The 19685-nt window shown below is 29.9% G+C and overlaps 1 protein-coding gene across 1 annotated transcript in view; it reads left to right on the forward strand.

Annotated features, from left to right (window-relative positions):
* The first annotated feature begins 737 nt into the window (after nt 1-737).
* The window catches only part of LOC142317296 (uncharacterized), a 40832-nt gene continuing 21884 nt past the window's right edge, over nt 738-19685 (forward strand). Inside the window, exons 1-2 of the mRNA XM_075353727.1 lie at nt 738-840; nt 8982-9123. Coding sequence (XP_075209842.1) covers nt 9016-9123 — 108 coding nt within the window. The 5' untranslated portion in view covers nt 738-840; nt 8982-9015. The remainder of the gene's footprint in view (nt 841-8981; nt 9124-19685) is intronic.

A 19685-nucleotide genomic window follows, 5' to 3' on the forward strand; every position in this document is an offset into this window, starting at 1 on the left:
GTGATGAGTTTATAATTAAAGAACTTGCTGTTGTAGATATTACATAACAAAATAAAAAATAAATAAAAAATAATAATACGAGTATTTTATAGTAGGCCTTCTGGGGAGAGATTTCAGTCGTTAATAAAAAAAAATTCAACGCGCCGTGGTTGGAATTACGTATCCACCACCGCGTGGGTGGTGTGGATACGTAACCAATCAAATTTAAAAGACACCTAATGTTTAATTTTTTTCACAGTTTATCATTGGATGTAGATATATCATATCGGTGTGGTTGAATCGATTTTTCCTGGGTCATCGTGGACATGCAAAACATCTAGTTCATCCCGAACACATGCGGTATGTGTTCTATTCTCCTAAATAATATTTTGTCTAAGAAAAGAATGATAACCAATTTTGAAAATAAATTTTGAGACAGATTTCTGTTTTCAAACAGCGTGTTGTATGCGTGAACAGTGTTCAATATAAATATTAACTAAATCATGAAAAATACTAAGACGGAGTGGGTTTTGATTTAACTACAGCGCGGTTTGAGATTTATTCGGACAAGAAAATCATTTATTCAAAAACAGTAATTTAAATATTTTGTGAATAAAACTGAAAGGGAGGTTGAACAAGTTAAATGGAATACAGTTAAATATTTACTAGAAAAGTTTTTTTTTTCAATTTGGATCCTACAAGATAAATTTGTTGAAATTGAGTGTTGGCATGACTGATCGGAATTAGAAGTTGTGTATTTACATTGCAAGTTATGTTTAGTAGGTTATGTTTAGTAGTGTTTAAAAATTAACAGCAAATTTGTGAAACTAAGTTTCAATAGAATATTTATTACATTTTATTGTGAGTAATGTTTTCTGTTTTTAGATACGTAGATATCGAATCTGTAATATTAAATGATAAAATAATCTGTTTTAGATATTGAATCTTGACCCACCGGGTTGGTCTAGTGGTGAACGCGTCTTCCCAAATCAGCTGATTTGGAAGTCGAGAGTTCCAGCGTTCAAGTCCAGGTAAAGCCAGCTATTTTTACACGGACTTTAATACTAGATCGTGGATACTAGATCGTGGATTCTTTGGTGATTGGGTTTCAATTAACCACACATCTCAGGTATGGCCGAACTGAGAATGTACAAGACTACACTTCATTCATACTCATACATATCATCCTCATTCATCCTCTGAAGTATTATCTAAACGGTAGTTACCGGAGGCTAAACAGGAAAAAGAAAGAAAGAAAGATATTGAATCTTAAGTCATAATTTTTCTATAGTTTCTATACATTCCGTATCATAGATATTCATAGTGGGTTGTGTACATTTTGAAGGGGAAGTTATTAAGGAAAAACTCAGCCAAGGAGCCCTCTCTGATATCCCTTTCATTGTGTATCTTGTACGTTAAGCGATTAAAATTGGTCTGGTCAGTGTAATGTTAATTCATTGTATTTGTCGGAGGCCGCTTGTGATATCTTATTCCATTTGTAGTCATTAGTAATTAACGAACGTTAAATAACAGTACAATAATTGTATAAATGTTAACAAAATGCAGTCATGTTCAATGAAAAGAATAAATTTCTTTTCTTCCACAATCGCAAGATAACCCTAGAAAAACCTTTAGTTTGTCAATATGTTATTGTTTAAGTAATCATGGTAGGTGTAGTTATGAGATTATATTAAAGTAGCAAAGGTTTCAGTGAACCACATCAGTGACTTTGTTTTTTTTTGACTGCTGTAAAGGTCATAGTTTGACTATGAAACTGGATTCAGTATCCAACCTCCAATTCAGTAATCTTTACACAAAGGATATGAAGAATTGCTGCTATTTTCTATGACTTGTAATGGATTCTATCGTAATATTACATCTCTAAAAGTTTTTAGATATCATTTTCTATTAGTTGTAGTATTTGTAAATGCTTTTAGATAAAATCAGTTTCACAACTCAATGAAAAGAAGAATTTTATTCAACAGCTGATGCATTTTATTGTTTACGTTGAGTGTTTGGTAAAAAGCTACTTGTGATACAGTTTTGAATGCATTGTGTTTAGAATAGAGTGATTAAGTATCCAAATATACTTAGATAACAGGGAATAAATATTTTATTTTGATCAATACATAAAATATATTTAATAAAGTATCACATTAATGAAATGGTGAAGATCTAGACAATTCTTCAGTGAAGAAGATTATTTCTACACAGTATACCAAAGTATTTCTGTATATTTTACAAAATTAACAAAGAAGTTTTATAATTAAATTCTGTACAAATATTATAATCTTCTTACTACTGTTTGTAGTTTTTAACAAACTTTTTTAACAAAGTATACTAAAATCATATAGACTGAAGCTTCTTCAAAAATGTAAGCATTTTCTTATTTAATTAATAACTTTTTTCAGTGAATTTTTTACTCTTATCAAGTTTTATTATTGTTGTCATTTGTTCCATGTATGAAACGAGTGAGCAAATGTTTGTTAAAAATCAAATAAAAAATAACATCTTTTTATTGAAGGCAGAAATTATTATTTAGGAAAACAAAACTTTTACTTGATTGTCTACTCTCAAACTTTTATTTTGTCTGAGGATTTTAATTCATATAAGATTATAATTTATGGTTTAAAACAAAGTTAGTATTTATTCTAGATTTGGTTTGAGTTGTGGCAATTGTAGTTAAGAGTCATTTCATTTGAAGTGTCCCAAAAAAACAAGCTGGTTGCTTGACCAATTAAAAAAAAAAGTGAACTTACCCGCTTGTTTCCTACATGTTTCAGGACCTTAAAACTGTTTTTTTAGTTTTTAATTTAAGCAGTTTACTTGTGGTGGCCATTTTTGTTTAGGTGTGCACACCTATTTTTATGATTGTAAGGGAAGGGAAAATACTAAAACTAAACTAAAAACCTATTGGTCCTGGAAGGATGATACAAAAAGCAATTTAATCATATTTTCTCAAGGTAAAAGATTGATGCACTGGTTTATGTACCGATTTCTCTTCTTTCTATGAGAAAATTACCAATAAAGATGAAAATGAAGAACGTGAAATTCCACTTTTGGTAAATTTTTTTCAAGAAGCAAGAAGAGTTATACACAGCTTGAATTTTTTTGTATGTAGTTAAATGTTAGTAGTTTTACCGTAAATAATATTAATGGTGATGTACTTACATCTACATTTTTACTAACTAGATGTCAACAGTCCTAAATCCAAAATTTCAACATTCTCCTGCTAATCGTTTTTGAGTTATATGAGATACATATGTACATACAGATGTCACGCTGAAACTAGTAAAAATGGATTCCAGGGTGGTCAAAATGGTTATTTCTGTTGAAATCTGAAAACCAAAATTTTTTACCATCATAATACTTTCTTTACTTTGTACAAGGAAGTAAAAAACTGAAAAAAGTATCCAAGCCATTTTAGCATCCAGAGGCAGAAAAGAAGTCCAGTTTACCTCTCATAGTCTGCAAGAATGAGTGACATTTAATCTCTGAATATAAATAATATAATGCTGGCCCCCAGATAAATGACTAGGTGAAAACAACTCAAAAAATTCCTTATATGCACTTTATTATTGGGTCAATCCATTTGAAGTGTCTCAAAAAAACATAAGCTGGTTGCTTGACCAATTCAAATAAAATTGAAACTTATTCACTTGTTTCCTACACGTCTCATGACATTAAATATTTTTTTAAAATTTTTTATTTAAGCAGTTTACCTGTTGCAGCCATTTTTGTTATGGTGCACACACCTATTTTTGTGATTATAAGGTTTTGCAGAAAAAATCATAACTAAAAAACTGTTGGTCCTGGAAGGATGAAACAAAAAGCAATTTAATCATATTTTCTCAAGGTAAAAGACTGGTGCAGTGGTTTATTTACGTTTCTCTCTTCTTTCTATGAGAAAATTATCAATAAAGTTGAACATGAAAAACTGTGAAATTTCACTTTTGGTAAAATTTTTTCAAGAAGCAGGGAAGGCATACACAGTTTAAATTATTTTTTTATATTTAGGTACATGTTAGTAGTTTTACCATAAATAATTTTAATGGTGTTGTACTTACCTCTACATTTTTATGAATTTTTGAAAAATTAAAAAAAAAAAATTAAAATTTTGGCTTCAAATAACTCTGATGGGGCTACTGATAAAAACCTCTAAATCTGGACAACTTGCAATGCTTTTATAGATATTTATGGCAAGTAAAACAGTTTCTTGTGTGTTGTACTAATAAAAAAAGTTATAACCTCTCAAAAATCATTAAAAACTTGTTAAAAGTGATACCATTTTGACTCGCTAAATAAGTGCTCCAAGGAGGTTTCTTTTGTTCTTTGCACCTTACATTTTTTATATTTAGCCTGTATGTTGTTGAAGTTGACGTTTTCAGTATTTTTAAAATAGTTTTTTTAAATTATTAATGATGGGTCGTAATTTAATGAAAACTTAACCAATACCAGTAACATAATACAAATTTGATTCAAAAATTCTTGTAAAACTTACCCAAACAGAAATTTCTATGAGTAGTTTATATCTTTTTTCAGAAATTCATTTTTATTCTTATATTGTTTTATTTTTGTAAACACTATCGAATAAAAAAAAATTTTAGTAAAATTTTAATTATTCTTCAATGAAATAGGGATATTCCATTTTAATTCAATAAATTTTCAAAAAAATTTTATTCAACATTATTTTTGATATTTGAACCCCCCCCCCCCCTTGTAGTAGCCAAAAAATATTTTTTTATATTTTCGAAAAAAAATTTCTCGAGTAATACATCATTTTCTAATTTGCCAATGGGTAAAAAGAGCCATTTTCATCACTTTTCCCATTCTTATTTTATAACATACAGGGCTTTTTGGAACATAAAAGAGCTTTTTGGAAAGAGTAAAGGTGGAACTTCATCTTAGTGTACTCAGAATTCATTTTATTACTTAACCAAATCTTGTATGTTTACTGAAGTTACATTTACAATTTTTTTTTTTAAATTTTGGGCTCAAAATAAATAATGAAGAGCTGCGGGTAATAGGCCTATTTTTACCTTTTAACTCTTAGATACTATTAGTACTTATAAAAAAAATTGCACTGTTACCAAGTGTCCTTTATTTAAAAAAATGGCTGCCAAATCATAAGATTTTGAAAATGTCTCATTTTTGGGACCCAAAAACCACATTTTCTACCACAGGTAGAAAAATCTTAAATGTTTACAGCAGTAACTAATTTTTATGTAATTTAAAACCATATAAAATTTATTTTGTTACTCAAAGGAATTGATGAATAATGAAGTCATCAAAACTGTTAAAAAGTGTTCCTTATAACCGTGTACAATGTATTCAAGAAATTCACAACATATATTTTTTCAGATGATAATGTAGGCCTACTATATAAAATATTTTGTTATGTCTATAATCAGATAGCTTATATTCTAGATATTTATTACTTAAAGTATGACTCATAGACACAAACTCGTGTTTAATCATGGAAATGAATAGACATGCTTGGAATAAATGTTGCGTAATCCTGAATGTAAACATTGTAGAAGGCTCAGTTACTGTTTTGATTTCAATGTGATATGTTGTATTGTTGCTAGTGTTAATACTGCGGTTAGGTAATGTAACTTGTTTATAAAGTAATTTTATTAGCTGCAAATTTCTATTGTGATATCTTCATTTTTAAATTTGTTAGAGAAATTTTTATTTTAGCTGTAGAAAAACTGGGGTAAGACAAAGTAAGGTACAGTTGGTAGTTTTATAATTTATACTAACTGTATTGTTATTGTAAGAACCCTTGCATTTTCTAAAAACGAATTATGAAGTGTTCAATTGATATTCATATTGAAACAGTATGTTACAAATTGAGTTACAATAGCTCTTCAGTAATGCTTGATATTTTAGAGTTTGTCTGAACAGCAAATAACATTGATATCTTTAAGAAGTGGATGTATTGAAATAAAAAAATATTTTTACTTTTCCTAAAACTGAATATTTAGATAAATATTTTCATATTAATGGAAAAAGTTACTCTGACTCATTTAGCTGTCATACTAAACCAGTTATGAAATCTCTTCAAAAATTATCTTTGACACTTTCAACAAGCAGTCCAAATTTAAAATTAGTTCCAGGCAGAGTACTGTACAAAATGCTTAAATGCTTAATAAAATACAAAAACCACAAGGTGTTACAGAAAGCGAATCGAATGCCAAGATATACCTCAATGTGTTATAGTTGAGTTAGTGAATTAAGCTTGTTCAGCACTTGACATTTTCCCTCGTTAAGGTTAAAAAATTATAGAGCAGTGCAAAGGAACCAGTTTAAAAAAATTAAGTTACAAAAATAACTCCAAAATGTAAAACTCATTTTACCTGCTCTAAAAATAAAATTTGATTATAAAATTCTCCTTTCAACCATAATATAGAAAATGAAACATGCATGCTGTCACGTTGTGAGAAATGTCCAGGCATTAACGAAGTGCTCAGATTACTGCAAGAGAGCTGGGTTGATTTTGATTCTGAAATTATCTTCAAACAGTGGGTTTCTGTTGACTGTTGTTAACTAACTACTCAAATTCTTCATTTCAAGAGCACTTATATAAATTTACTGAAAATTTAAATAATCTAAAAAGGTTGCAAAGAAACAAGCTAATTTCCTCAACATTAAAAAGGAAAAAGAGGGTGAATATATTGTCATGGAAGACTTCTCTCAAAATTTTCCTTTTGTGATACAGGATGAAGTCCAGTCATATCACTGGTCAAAAATGTATGCCGCAGTACATCCATTTCTCATATTTTAAAAAATAAGGAAAATTACAAAGCCAAAGCGACTATGTGATTAGTGAGTACTTGAAGCATGATATTACATTGTTCTTCTTCTTCCAAAAGCAAGTCATAAATAAAGTAAAAACACTGTTGCTACAAGTTAAACAATTTTTTTGTTTTTCTGATGGCTCCTCAGCCCAATATAAAAAAAAATTCATAAATTTGTGCTACCATCCAGAAGATTTTGAAATCACAGCTGGATGGCTTTTTTTTGCCTCATACCATGGAAAAGGACCATGTGATGGTATTGGTGGAATTTTAAAAAGAAATGACTAAAGCAAGCCTTCAAAGGACAGTCAACAATCAAATTGTTACACCTTCTGAAATGTACAATTATTGCATAGACAATATTAAAAATATAACATTTATTTTTTGCTCTAATAAAAATGTTCAAGAGACTGAAGAATACCTCAGTTCTCGTTGTCAGGAAATCACAACAGTACCAGAAACAAGAACCTTTCACAGTTATGTTCTAACAAGTCAGAAATGTGTTATGAAACCCACCGGGTTGGTCTAGTGGTTTAACGTGTCTTCCCAAATCAGCTGATTTGGAAGTCGAGAGTTACAGCGTTCAAGTCCTAGTAAAGCCAGTTATTTTTACATGGATTTGAATTCTAGATCGTGGATACCGGTGTTCTTTGGTGGTTGGGTTTCAATTAACCACACATTTTAGGAATGGTCGAACTGAGAATGTACAAGACTACATACACTTCATCTACACTCATACATATCATCCTCTGAAGAATTATCTAAACGGTAGTTACAGGAGGCTAAACAGGAAAAAGAAAGAAAAGAAATGTGTTATGAAAGTCCGGGAAACCTCTGAATCAGAAATATTTACATTAGTATCAGTACACAAGGACATCAATGTTTCTGATTGCTTTTTAAGTTTACCAAAGCCAAAATGTAAAAATTATGTCTTCTCCTGCGTATACGATGGCAGGTGGCGGTTATTCAAAGTCATTGAAGTCAAACTACATGAAAATGAAGAGGAATATCACTTTTTCCAACTGCAGAGTCCTGGTACTTCATTTAAGAATTCATTGAGGGATGATCAAACACGGGTTCAACTGGAAAATATTTTAAAGATTCTCACGCTTTTTCTATCAACTACTGGAAGAGGACACAACATTACACCAAAAATGAATGAGGACTTAAAAGTTCTACTCAATAAAAGAATTGCAGGAGCACTAAGTTATGCTAGTTAAGTTTTTAATCAAAAAGTGTACGATTTATTCATAACTTCCATTAGCAGGAGTAAAATATGGTAACAGTGAATTGAACAACTTGTTAATGTATTTGAATTGTTTATCATTTTGTAATCGACTATTTATTAATTATCAATTTATTCATTCTAATGAGTTAAGTTGCAATTTTTTATAATCTGAATTTTTGTATACATTGTTTACGGTTAGAAGAAACATTTTTTTAGCAGTTTTGTTGGCTTCATTATTCGTCAACCCCTTTGAGTAACAAAATAAATTTTATTTGGTTTTAAAATACATAAAAGGTACTAACTGGTGTAAACATTTCAGATTTTTTCTGCCTGCCCCACATGTGGTTTTCGGGGCCCCAAAAATGAGATATTTTCAAAATCTTACAATTTGGCAGCCATTTTTTTTTATAAGTACTACAAGAGTTAAATGGTAAAAAACAGGCCTGTTACTTTCAGCCCTTCATTATTTATTTTGGACCCGAAAATTTGAAAAACAACAATTTGTAAACGTAACTTCAGTGAACATTACAAGATTTGGTTATGTAACAAAATGAATTTTGAGTACACTAAATAAACTTCCATCTTTACTCATTCCAAAAGCACTTTTTGACCTCTGTATTTTGTAAAATAAGAATGCGTCAGTTCATGGAAAAAGTGATGAAAATTTGCTGTTTTTACCTCTTGGAAAATTAGAAAATGGTCTATTACTCAAGAAAAACTTTTTTTGAAAATATAAAAATATGGACACTACAAGGTGGATAGTTATATACCAAATATCATCAAAATCCAAAAAATAGTAATGCAATAAAATTTTTGTAACTTTGTTGAATTAAAATGGAATACCCCAATTTATTTAAAAAAGATTTATTTATTTTAAAGAAAATTATAGATGTTTTAAATGTGCAAAGAAATTAATTATTTTTATGTGATTATTGACATTTGTTAATCTAATGCTATATTTTGGTTTTTATTAGATGATGGATACAGCTATTCATTGTTCTGGTGTAAATGTTGCGTGCTGATGTAAAAGTAGAAATCAAACAGGAAGAAATCAAGGAAATAGAATGTTTGTTTTTACCCATTAACCAGGCAGAAGATTGTTTGACAGGTGTTAATGTAAGTACTTTTAATTTTTTAGGTCATAATTTTCGTTGAGCTACATTTCTTGATAACATGACCTTTTTGTGTGCGAGTGATGAAAGATTATAATCTAATAAACTTTATTTAATATCATCATTTTTTAACTAAAGCTGTACATTTGCCTGCAATACATGTCCGGGGTTATATAGAGCTGTATTTGAACCATTATTAAGTTAATGGCTGGATTAACTAGCACTTTTCCAGCTTATGGAGATAAAGATACAAAGCTGTTAAAAAGGCTTTGCAAGTTGTCTTTTCATATTTGGTAATGGCGCTGCATCCACATAGCATACAGAGTTAATAATAGGCCTCAGTAGCAGCAATGTTGCCCTTGCAGAGAGAAAGAGAAAGAGAGAGAGAGAGAGAATTATTAAAAGTACAGGAATTTTATATATAATATTTGTAAAAGTTAAAAAGAAAAACACAAGTAGCAAAAGTCCAGATGAGGTAGCTTCTGATTCCAGTATCAGTCAATTAAAAAATTGCTTACCAATTGTAATGAAAGTTATATAAAAAAAAAAAATGATAGATTAATTTGTTATTTATGAAACTATAAAAAGTATAAGAGTATGAATAAAATTGATATTGGTAGAAGGAAAATTAAAATATCTACAAACAATAAAATTACAATTGACTTTTTATAGAAGTAGTTGAACTAAATTCATTTATTGAGAAAATAAAAAATTAAATTTTGTACGTGAAACGTAGTTAATATACTTCAGAAAAGGATTGAAGAGCAGAAAAATTCCAGATGTATAATATTATCTAAGCTGCAAGGCAGACACCAGTAGACTTCATTGGCAAAGGAGAGCTATTCTAAATGGCGCCTTGATTAAGCTGTTCTTCCCAAATATGAAACATAAACAAGCAATAAATATTCTGATGTTACATAAATTCGCAGCTGCTTCTACCAGACATGGAAGACTGCAGATATCTACTTCAACAAATGCAAATAATGGTTGATCCAGTTTGCATTTGTTGTACATGTGACTGAACACAACTGAGTAATCTCACTGATCTGTCATTACAGATGATGACAAAGTTGCTAGGCTCGATTGCTAAGTTAAATAAAAAGGTTTTAGGCAAATTTAAGGACGAATGTAATGGTATTCCTATTAAAGAATTTTGGATTGAGGGCAATATTATATACTTTTACAACAAAGGAGACCACGAAAAAAGCGAAAGGAATAACAAAAAATGTCGTAAAACAGAAATTAGATATTTTTTTTTTGTCTTCAGTCGTTTGACTGATTTGATGCAGCTCTCCAAGATTCCCTATCTAGTGCTAGTCATTTCATTTCAGTATACCCTCTACATCCTACATCCCTAACAATTTGTTTTACATATTCCAAACGTGGCCTGCCTACACAATTTTTCCCTTCTACCTGTCCTTCCAATATTAAAGCGACTATTCCAGGATGCCTTAGTATGTGGCCTATAAGTCTGTTTCTTCTTTTAACTATATTTTTCCAAATGCTTCTTTCTTCATCTATTTGCCTCAATACCTCTTCATTTGTCACTTTATCCACCCATCTGATTTTTAACATTCTCCTATTGCACCGCATTTCAAAAGCTTCTAATCTTTTCTTCTCAGATACTCCGATCGTCCAAGTTTCACTTCCATATAAAGCGACACTCCAAACATACACTTTCAAAAATCTTTTCCTGACATTTAAATTAATTTTTGATGTAAAATATTCGCTTTGAATATTATTTATAATAATTAATTCAAAGGTTGGTACCGCTGTTGATCAGCTATTGTGTACCGGTCGGTTTAATTATTTATTTAAATAAATAAATAATATTCGAAGTGAAAATAACATGGTTGGCTAGGACTCGAACCCGGTCATGACGGGACGCGACTGACTGACGCCTTAAACCAATCGGCTGCGTGACTCCCTGACGTAAAGAGTGAAAAATGTTCTATATAAGCTGTGAATCTTAACGTCATATCAGTTTGTACATTAACACACACACACACACATATATATATATATATACACAAACACATACATACACACATACACATATACATACATACACATAGGTACATACATACACACACACGCATACATAGACAAACACATATACATACATACATACAGACACACACACACCACCTACCAACACACACTTACCTTCCTACCTACCTATACACACCTACACCACTTCCACTAATATATCTCGTAAACATTCACTCAGCATTAAGACATTTTTTATAAAAAATAAAATATCTAGGTGTGTGTGTGTGTTAAAATATTTTCACGATCGATAGTAGCGTCATACAACACACATAAACACACGCACACACACACACACACACACACACACACACTATATACTCTAACTTTGTATTATTACAAATAAAGTAGTAAATTTACACCCAGGAATTAAATATTAATGATGATCACAAAGTTTGCAACAATCAATTAATATCTGTTAAGCAAAAAGAAAAACAAAATCTCTCTTAACGCCCCCCCCCCCCAACATCTAATATAAATGTGATATATAACATGTGTCATTGTAACAAAAGAACATTTTTTTTTTAATCTTATTTAATCGAATAAGAAATAACAACCCTTGAGTTTATGCAGTATTAATAAGTTTATTTAAATGATGATATGAAAAGTAAATTTATATAATAGAATTATCTTACAAATTTATATATATTTATGTCCCGGGTTAATCATAAAATTAACGTTGCTCTCAGCACTAAATTGCATTTTAATGTTGCTATGTTATGAAGGGATGAGCTTCATTTTCCAAGAGCGGTATTGTTTCTTCTACCTTAGATGATGCATTTACTAATTCTTGTTCTGCTAATTCCGCCGTAGTATTTAACCACTGATTCCACCCATCTTCAACCCAGTGGGGATCATTATTGCTACTGGATTCTAAATTACTATTAGTGCCCTAATTAAACCAAAAGCAGTCGCCGGGGATAATCTAGTAATTATCAGATTCGAAAACTAGTCTTTTATGAGAGGATGCAGAGCGAGGCTTATAGATAGTTGGTGCTGGTAGTTGTTAATTTTGAAAATCGAGTAGATTCCAAATCGTTGGAGGAGTCAGCATTGAGGACGGCCTCAACAGCATGCCTTAATTGTTCATCAGGAATGAATATGCCTTGTGACATCTGTAAAATAATAAACTATATATTTAAATTTACATTAAAACTATTTCTTAATGAAAATGTACTTAGCTTTGTAATAAGGTGTTTGAACTATAGATTAAACCCAAAACACCACGCCGTTTTTGCTATGAAGTTAGCGATTATTTAAATTATGCTAAACTAGCTTAAATAAAATTATTTTAAACCGCGTAATTATTTAATATATTTTACAAGTGCATATAATTATTATTTATTGCTGAAATTAAAAGACAGAAAAGTATTATTTTAAAGTGCGTAATCCTTCTATATCTTACATTTAATATATTTTATTTGGAAATGTTATAATTTCGTATATAATTGGTGGAATTACACTAAGACATATATTTATAATTATTTAATATTTAATTGTTGAGAATGTTGTTTCATTTACCTATAATAATAAAGATGATGAAAATTAAAGATTGCTAGTAGGAAATAGCGGAGTAACACGTGCACAGTAAGAACGCAATATGAACGAGTGAAAATTTGGCGGGCTTTTATATAAAACCGTTGGCCTTGGTATTGAGATAATTTTCAAATAAAGTAGTAAACAAGTATGAAGCAAATGAATTATCACCAGTTAACTTTCTATTTTGTAAACAAGGTTAAAGCAAGGTCAGCAAGCACGTGTTCTACACAAGAGGCTTTTTTTTAAACATCGATGGGCGTGTACATTTTAAAAATTTTTTTGTGACGTCAGAGGGGGAAGGAATGACGTCATTGATGACGCTTCTCCTAGAATCAGAAATTTTATACTTATAAGTACCACTTATGATATATCACCGAAAAGATCTCAATGAGGACTGAATTTTGAAATTAAAAAAAAGTCCAAAATCCAAATGTTTTTGCATTTTGTTTTTTTTTGGACACTTAGTCCAGTTGATTACAATCAAAAGGGGAGATTCATAACTACATGTTACAACAGTCCTAAATCCAAAATTTCAACATTCTCCTGCTAATCGTTTTTGAGTTATGCAAGATACATATGTATGTACATACAGATGTTTCTGTAACTAGTAGGAATGGACTCAGGGATGGTCAAAATGGTTATTTCTGTTGGAATCTGAAAACTGAAATTTTTTACCATCGTATTACTTTACTTCGTACAAGGAAGAAAAAACTGAAAAAAGACATCCAAGCCATTTCAGCATCTAGAGGCAGAAAAGAAGTCCAATATACTTCTGATAGTCTGCAAGAATGAGCAACATTTAATCTCTGAATATAAATAATAAAATGCTGGCTCCCAGATAAATGACTAGGTGAAAACAACTCAAAAAATTACTTATATACAGTTTAGTATCGGGTCAATCCATTTAAGTGTCTCAAAAGGTTGCTTGACCAATTCAAAAAAAAATTGAAACTTATTCACCTGTTTCCTACATGTCTCATGATCTTAAATTTTTTTAAAAATTTTTTATTTAAGTAGTTTACCTGTTGCAGCCATATTTGTTATGGTGCACACCTATTTTTGTTATTATAGGGTTTTATGGAAAAAATCATAACTAAAAAACTATTGGTCCTGGAAGGATGAAACAAAAAGCAATTTAATCATATTTTCTCAAGGTAAAAGATTGGTGCAGTGGTTTATTTACCTGTCTCTCTTCTTTCTATGAGAAAATTACCAATAAAGTTGAACATGAAAAACTGTGAAATTTCAATTTTGGTAATTTTTTTTCAAGAGGCAGGGATGGCATATACAGTTTGAATTATTTTTTTATATGTAGGTATATGATAGCAGTTGAGATCTGAATTTAAGAGAGCATTAAAAGATTTAAATGGCAGAAACGCTCCTGGAATAGACGGAATACCTGTAGAATTACTGCGCAGTGCAGGTGAGGAAGCGATTGATAGATTATACAAACTGGTGTGTAATATTTATGAAAAAGGGGAATTTCCGTCAAACTTCAAAAAAAGTGTTATAGTCATGATACCAAAGAAAGCAGGGGCAGATAAATGTGAAGAATACAGAACAATTAGTTTTACTAGTCATGCATCAAAAATCTTAACTAAAATTCTATACAGAAGAATTGAGAGGAGAGTGGAAGAAGTGTTAGGAGAAGACCAATTTGGTTTCAGGAAAAGTATAGGGACAAGGGAAGCAATTTTAGGCCTCAGATTAATAGTAGAAGGAAGATTAAAGAAAAACAAACCAACATACTTGGCGTTTATAGACCTAGAAAAGGCATTCGATAACGTAGACTGGAATAAAATGTTCAGCATTTTAAAAAAACTAGGGTTCAAATACAGAGATAGAAGAACAATTGCTAACATGTACAGGAACCAAACAGCAACAGTAATAATTGAAGAACATAAGAAAGAAGCCGTAATAAGAAAGGGAGTCCGACAAGGATGTTCCCTATCTCCGTTACTTTTTAATCTTTACATGGAACTAGCAGTTAATGATGTTAAAGAACAATTTAGATTCGAAGTAACAGTTCAAGGTGAAAAGATAAAGATGCTACGATTTGCTGATGATATAGTAATTCTAGCCGAGAATAAAAAGGATTTAGAAGAAACAATGAATGGCATAGATGAAGTCCTACGCAAGAACTATCACTGACCACTGAATGTGAAAATAGGAGGAGAAAAGATTACGGAGATAGAAGAATTTTGTTATTTGGGAGGTAGAATTACTAAAGATGGACGAAGCAGGAGCGATATAAAATGCCGAATAGCACAAGCTAAACGAGCCTTCAGTAAGAAATATAATTTGTTTACATCAAAAATTAATTTAAATGTCAGGAAAAGATTTTTGAAAGTGTATGTTTGGAGTGTCGCTTTATATGGAAGTGAAACTTGGACAATCAGAGTATCTGAGAAGAAAAGATTAGAAGCTTTTGAAATGCGGTGCTATAGGAGAATGCTAAAAATCAGATGGGTGGATAAAGTGACAAATGAAGAGGTATTGCGGCAAATAGATGATGAAAGAAGCATTTGGAAAAATATAGTTAAAAGAAGAGATATCCTTATAGGCCACATACTAAGGCATCCTGGAATAGTCGCTTTAATATTGGAAGGACAGATAGAAGGGAAAAATTGTGTAGGCAGGCCACATTTGGAATATGTAAAACAAATTGTTAGGGATGTAGGATGTAGAGGGTATACTGAAATGAAACGACTAGCACTAGATAGGGAATCTTGGAGAGCTGCATCAACCAGTCAAATGACTGAAGACAAAAAAAAAATGTTAGTAGTTTTACCGTAAATTATATTAATGGTGATGTACTTACCCCTACATTTTTATGAATTTTTGAGAACTAGTTTTTAAAAAAAATCAAATTTTGGCTTCAAATAATTCTGATGGGAGCTGTTGATAAAAATCTCTAAATTTGGACAACTGGCAGTGTTTTTGTAGATGTTTATGGCAAATAAAAAAGTTTCTTGTGTATTGTACTAATAAAAAAAGTTATAACCTCTCAAAAATCATGAAAAACCTGTTAAAAGTGATACCATTTTGATTCGTTAAATAAGTGCTCCAAGGGAGTGTCTTTTCTTTGCACTTTACGTTTTTTATATTTAGCTTCTATGTTGTGGAAGTTGATGCTTACAGTATAGTTTTTTTTTTTTAATTATTAATGATAGGTCGTAATTTAATAACTTAACCAATTCTAGTAACCTAATACATTTTTGATTCAAAAATACTTGAAATTTGATTGAAATTACCCAAACTGAAATTTCAATGAGTAGCCTACATCTTTTTTCAAGATTTTATTTTTATGTTGGTTTTTTTTTGTAATCACTATCGAATAAAAAATAAATTATAGCAAAATTTTAATTATTCTTCAATGAAATAGCCTGTTTTGTAACAATGAAAGTTTATTATTTAGTGTGGTTAACCAACATCTGTGAGTGTGGTTAACCAACATCTGTGATATCTCTTCTGAAAGTTCTCTTGAAATTGTGTAAGAACAACCTGACACTGCAGTTAGTTCAAGTGAAGTCAACTTTCTCAGAACTTTGCAGATTGATACCCACACTTTGTGTAGTTGAGACTTTTGAAATTACATACTTAGTCCAGCTGAGTGGAAAAAATGAACTTGCACATAGTAATTTTCGAGGCTAATATCTACCTTTTCTATCCACCATTGATAGTTATACACACAAGCAATACAGTCTTCTTTTACCTTAAGTGAAAGTGGTACAATACTTGACACATAGTATTCATAGGTCTTCATAGTCCTTGGAGTCTGAGACCAGAACATACTTGTGGTAGCTTCTATTACCAACAACTCTTTCACAGTAGTCAAAACAGTTTTTTTTAGAGTTTCTGAAATCTTAGCTACCCCATCTGATTTAATCAAAAAATACTTGAGGTTTTTAAGCTTGTGATTACAAAATAATACATTTCATTGTTTATTATCTGACTGTTTAATCGCCTTTGCAAGCTTACCTTTGCCATCTCTCGTTTTGTTGTTAATCCCACACCATCACAAGGGATGATCCCACTTTTCCCAAGGGATGATCCAAAGAAGTGCCATTCGGCTTCAAGGTCAATGTCGTTTTTGTGACTTCTCAAATTACCAAAATTCTTTTTATTTTTCCCTGCTTTATTTTAATTCATAGTGTTTTTTAAATTTATTTTTCATGTTTGTCCTCAAATCTGGCATCCTTAATTTAACATACTTCCTGACTTTGGCGACTGATGAAATTATCCACAGCTACTAAGATCGTGTGACAATACAATATTCCACATTACTTTTGTAAACATCCCCCTGTCGAGGAGTAAATTAAGGATGCAGGTGTAAAAAAAATTGCAAAGTCTGCAAAACGGCTATGCGGGGTTTTAAATTAAAATTAACCTACTTATTAAACTCACGCAATGTAAAATAATAATTAATCTATGACTAAAAAGTATAACGTAAGTTTGTAAAAAAACGTTAAAATTGTTTGCAATATTATTTTATCGTATAATATCATGCTTTAATATGACATCCAATCTCTATATAAGTTTTATTGCATCATAATTAGACCAGAGATGTTAATTATTTAATAGGTAAACTCATCAGACACTGTTAATTGTTAATGGTGATTGGTGGTTCTCATGAGTGAATTAGTCACATCGTGAGAATATTCATACCAACATCTTTGTATGCGCTTGCAGTTTAGCATACAAATGTTTGATTTTTTTATATATTGATAAGGATAAATAAAATTGTTTTATATCTTAAACACATTGTTATCTGTATAAACACTGAACCACAATTTCATAAATTTATATTTAAAAACAACAAATCACTTTTGATATGTTTTGGTTGTTATATTCAAAATCAACATTATATTTTGAAAATCATAATCTGATAAATTTTTGAATGTATATTGTGTATATATATATATATATATATATATATATACACATATGGTTTTTTTATAGATGCTATTTTTTTCTTTTAGTGCACTGTTGCCAGACAGCACATTTTGAAGTTATTAAAAAAAATTATAAAGAATAACTTCCATTCATTATCATATTTCATTAAAACTATACTCTTTAATATAAATCTTAAACTTTAAAAAATTGAATTAAAAATTGTTAACTGATTATAAAAATGATTGTTTTATAATGTTGGAAAAAACCTCTCAGTTCATAAAGGATCTTTCCATTCTTGCAAAGATCATGGTTATAAGTGGAAATATTAATATATTTGATGAATTGTATTTTGTAATGCTAATTTATAAAGTATATCAATATGTACTGTAGTTAGTGTAGTTTGTAATAAGATGAGCTGAAAATTTTGCTTTTCTACAATGTTGAATGATGAAATTTTATACGTATCCTGATTAATTTTTTATTTATTGAGTGTGCCCCATTATAATAAATCTCTAATTGAATTTTTTGTTGGTTATATATCTTAGAAAAATGTTCAGGTTTTCTAATAAATGGCGTAAAATATTTTCAAAGTTTCAGTTGAAGTATACCATTGTTTTTTGCTAAATAATAGACCTGGTTGTTCGCCCCTTTAAATTAGAAGATTTATTTACTTTTATCTATATTTTCTTTTCAAGTTTACATTCTTAGAGAGTAGATTTTTTTTTGTTGTCAAGACAGGGTAAAGTCTTGTATAAATTCTACCTCATATAAAATCTTTGATAAGAGTTCTTACAGTATTTTAACATATCTGCTTATATGTTTGATTAATTTTTCTTCATCATTAACTCTTGTTAAACAGTGTTAATTACAAACGCATACAAACAGATTATTAAAAAAAATCTGATGTGGACACATGACTTATTAAATTACATATACACATTTTTTGCCGCATTTCATTTAAACTTATTTCATTTGAAAGTGAAATACAATCCTCCAATTCTTTAATAAAGTGGACAGTCATACAATTGCTGAAATATTAGTTTCTATTAACATCAAATATTTAGACAATTATTAATTCAATATTCTTACATGACATATAAGGATAGAGTAAAAGTCCCTTTGTTACTCGTATTATTAGTTCAGTATAATTTGTATCTTCATGAGTTGCTGATTAACAGAAGTTTCAGATTTCTGATGTGTCATGTAAATAAAAGTTAATAATAAGTAAACTGTTCTGTTTAGTGAACTATATACTGGTTACAAATGTTAATATCAACCTTAAAGTGTAAAATATTCAGTTATTATTATTGGATTATTTGGTGAATAATCAAAAATGAAAAAGAAACAATCATACAGGAAAAAGAAAATTAACATGAAGAAATATATGTCAAAAAACAACAAGATGAATATGAAAGGAAAAAATGTTAAGAACAAGGGAAGTATAAAGAAATTAAGAAAAGGTAATAAGTATGAAGAAGAAAAAATGTTAAAACCAAAGGAAAAATAAAAAATTAAGAAAAGATGATAATTATAAAGAGGATGAAAATGTTAAAACCAAACAAAGAATAAAAAGGAAGAAAATTTTGAAAGCAAAGAAAGTATAAAAACATTAAGAGAAGATGATAAATATAGAAGAAGAAAATATTAAAACTAAAGAAAGAATAAAAAGATTACGAGAAGATGATTAGTATAAAGAGGAAGAAAACGTTAAGGCGAAGGAAAGGATAAAAAGATTAAGAGAGGATGATGAAAATAAAGAGAGAGAAAATTTGAAATTTAGAAAACATTTACACAAATTAAAATTAGGAGAATTATATCAAACCAAAGAGTGATTAAATGATTGGCAACAAAAAACAGATACATGAAATGATGATCAATTCTGACTTGTGGAGAATATTGTCTGACAATATCAGAGAAGTAATAAACTAAAAGATAATGTTTTGCAATCTATTAAAGATCAAGCATGTATGTCTCGTGTTTATGTTGTTCTTGTGAGGGTCTATTTTTCAGTCATTCTGTAGTTAACTTTAATGTAGATAAAAATTAACAGAAATTCCAGAATAATTAAATAAAATTAAACTA

Source organism: Lycorma delicatula, chromosome 1 (assembly GCF_047948215.1).
Source record: "Lycorma delicatula isolate Av1 chromosome 1, ASM4794821v1, whole genome shotgun sequence".
Lineage (NCBI taxonomy): Eukaryota > Metazoa > Arthropoda > Insecta > Hemiptera > Fulgoridae > Lycorma > Lycorma delicatula.